General features: G+C 45.3%; 1 protein-coding gene across 3 annotated transcripts in view; it reads right to left on the bottom strand.

Annotated features, from left to right (window-relative positions):
- Nucleotides 1-3,107, bottom strand: part of ksr2 (kinase suppressor of ras 2) — a 136,275-nt gene that overhangs the window by 98,028 nt on the left and 35,140 nt on the right. For all 3 annotated transcript variants that reach the window (XM_024275063.2, XM_024275062.2, XM_024275064.2), the window contains one exon: nucleotides 2,355-2,856. In XM_024275063.2, the coding sequence (XP_024130831.1) occupies nucleotides 2,355-2,856 (502 nt within the window). The remainder of the gene's footprint in view (nucleotides 1-2,354; nucleotides 2,857-3,107) is intronic.

The raw sequence follows: 3,107 nt of genomic DNA, 5'->3' as shown, positions 1-3,107 counted from the left end.
AACCACGCGGCTTCATCGTCTGCCTCCAAACTTCACACAAACCGGAGACATCCAAGTCAGTCACTTATAACAGATAAAAAGTGGATTTTTGGCATCTCACACATGAATTCAGGTTTATGCATTTTTGTCAGTAAATTGGAAAAGATGCAAAGATTCTCAGCTCTCACGTTGAAGCAGATGTTTGTTTGCATTACCTTAAAACACTCGAGTCAAGAGAGCTTTTTCAGTCCAGCAAACTTCAGCGTGCATTAAACACAACAAATAAGTCACATCCAGAAGTGGCTCCACACTTTTCACCTCTTCAACCACTCCATCACAAGAGTTCTCCAAAGCCTACAACATTTTCAGATGTGGATTTCATTCTTGTTTGCCTTTCATTGGTTGTAATTTGAAAAGCACCACTGGATGCCATCAAATGCAACACTACCCTCTATCCTGGACTGAGTGACCCCCCCAATAGGAAGTACCTGCTGGTCCCAAAATGTCATAGACTCCTATAGAGAATAGCCAATCTTGATCTGATACTTTAACATGTTCTTGCTAATCCTATTTTTTAAAAGCATGCAGTCTCTTTAAATGACAGATTCTCCTAAGCACACTTTCATTAAAAGGGGCGTGGCCTTCTAAAAGGCTCACTACTGAATGGAGAAAGTGCAATTTTTAGGAGCGCAATTTTTTTCGTAGTACGGACGTCGCCATGTTGGAGGCAGATGTTGCCAGTGAACACTGATTGGTCCAAGTCGGTCTGAGTGCTACGCACCCTGCCTCAGTTTTAATGGGTGGAGGTGTTAGATTGTGTCCAGTTTTTATATTATGGTCCCGTTTTGTAATTTTTCCCCAAGACTTGTGGCGAGCTACCATATTCGGGCCATAACACTGTGTTCATGTTTTAACCACTCTCGCCAACTGGGGGTCAAGAAAATGTTTTTAAAAAAAAAATAAAAAAGGTGCCAGAGCAAAAATAGTTCATTAGACCAAGTAAGGAATAATGCTCAGTGAGGTGTGCATTATCAGAAATTAATGCATGACGTGGTAGTCTGGACTCTTCAAAAGTGAAATGGCCCCCGTCGCCCCATCAGAAGCATTTTGGTCCCTTCAAAGGGCATTATCCCTCTTATACCATGGCCACTTATAAAAGAAATACATATTTTTAGTACTTTCAACTTGGTATTTTTTACACGGTTTTAATGCCTTCTTGGTAATCCCATTATTTTTTCGGGATATTTTTTCTTTAGCGCAAGTTAAGTGTTTTTATGACAACCACTCTCGCCAACTAGGGGTCAAGAACATGTTAAAACAAAAACGGTACCTGGGCAAAAATAGTTTGATAGTATGAGTAAGGTATAATGCTCAATGACGTGTGCATTATCAGAAATTTATGCACAATGGGGTAGCCTAAATGAAAGAAAAATACATTTTTTTTGTACTTTATTCTTGTTATTTTTAGGATTAAGTCGGTTTCACAAAAAATTGACAATTTGATAAGTGGTGCGATTGGTTGTCATGGTAACAACAATGAGAGTTCACCTCTTACCGCTTGTTTTCATCCAAATGATGAAGCAATTTTTTTTTTGAGAAGCCTGCACAAACATTTGGGCTATTTGACTGGAACTTTTTTTTCAAGTGAACATTATCACTTTTTAATCCATACCCAGCAGCCAATCAGAATTGAGTATTTACCAGGATCTTGGTATAAGTGATTATCTCTCTATAGAAGTCAATGGGATTATGGCTTCTCAGAGCCAGCAGGTACTTCCTGTTTGGAGCATCGGAGCTCCAATTCTCATGTGCAGTCAACGGTTTTAACAGTTATTTTACCAAATTAATTTTTGTCAAAGACTGGGCTGCACGGTGGCGCAAGTGGTTAGCGCTCTCGCCTCACAGCGAGAAGGCCCCGGTTCGAATCCCGGCTGGGACCTTTCTGTGTGGAGTTTGCATGTTCTCCCCGTGCATGCGTTGGGTTTTCACCGGGGACTCCGGCTTCCTCCCACCGTCCAAAAACATGCTTCATAGGTTAATTGGTGACTCTAAATTGCCCCTAGGTGTGAATGTGAGAGTGAATGGGTGTGTGATTGAGACCCTGCGACAGACTGGCGACCTGTCCAGGGTGTACCCCGCCTTCGCCCTTCAGTAGCCGGGATAGGCTCCGGCACCCCGCGACCCCGAAAGGGACAAAGCGGTCAGGAAGATGGATGGAGTTTTGGCCCTGCGACGGACTGGCGACCTGTCCAGGGTGTACCCCGCCTTCGCCCATCAGTAGCCGGGATAGGCTCCGGCACCCCCGCGACCCCGAAAGGGACAGAGCGGTCAGGAAGATGAATGAATGAATTTTTGTCAAAATGTTGGATGCTTACTTTGGTGTCTGTGTGTCGTCCAATCGGTTCCCCAGCTGAAACTCGTGGGACTTGCTGCGGTGCAACGCCGTGAAGCCGGGCAACAGGTGGATGAGCTTTCGGCTCGGCGGGGGCGGTGTCCCTGGAGCCTTTACTTTGTTCCTCCGCCGCATGGGGGGAGTGCCGGGCGGAGTCATGGTGTTGACCACCAAAGGAGTCCGAGGAGGCGTGTGGCCAAAATGCCTTTGACGGGGCGACGGGGGGAGCGAGCGATGACCAGAGTCCAGGAGAGGAAAGAGCCCCGAGCCCGGGCTGTCCACGGTCAGTCGATCGGCATACAAAGTGGTGGCCAGGGCCTGCGGGCTCTGACACGTGTGCTGGTTGTACTTGGATTGGACTTTGGGGCTTTGGGAGAGCTGGAACCGGATCCACTGACTGGCTTCTGGCTGGCACACCGGAGTGTTTTCTTTGCCAGATTCGGAGGTCGGCCACTGGATGGACCAGTCCTGTTTGGCCTGGCTCCCTGTTCAGTGTGAAAAAGACACAAAAATAACCTGTAACATGCAGTTTACAAATAAAGCTGAATATGACAAGTGCATCTGTACATTAATGATTCATGATTTCTCATCGTCTCCATCAAATATAAAGTCTATGTACTCACAGTGCGTTCCAAATTGTCATACAAATTATATTTTTCTATAATTTTTCCAACTCCCACATTTACTTTCAGCTAGAGACACCATTCAAACTTTCAGCAACTACGTTTTTTTTTTT

This window comes from Oryzias melastigma, linkage group LG9, assembly GCF_002922805.2.
Source record: "Oryzias melastigma strain HK-1 linkage group LG9, ASM292280v2, whole genome shotgun sequence".
Classification (NCBI taxonomy): Eukaryota; Metazoa; Chordata; class Actinopteri; order Beloniformes; family Adrianichthyidae; genus Oryzias; species Oryzias melastigma.
The sequence above is the reverse complement of the archived record's forward strand: the minus strand, read 5'-3'. Positions and strand labels throughout refer to the sequence as shown.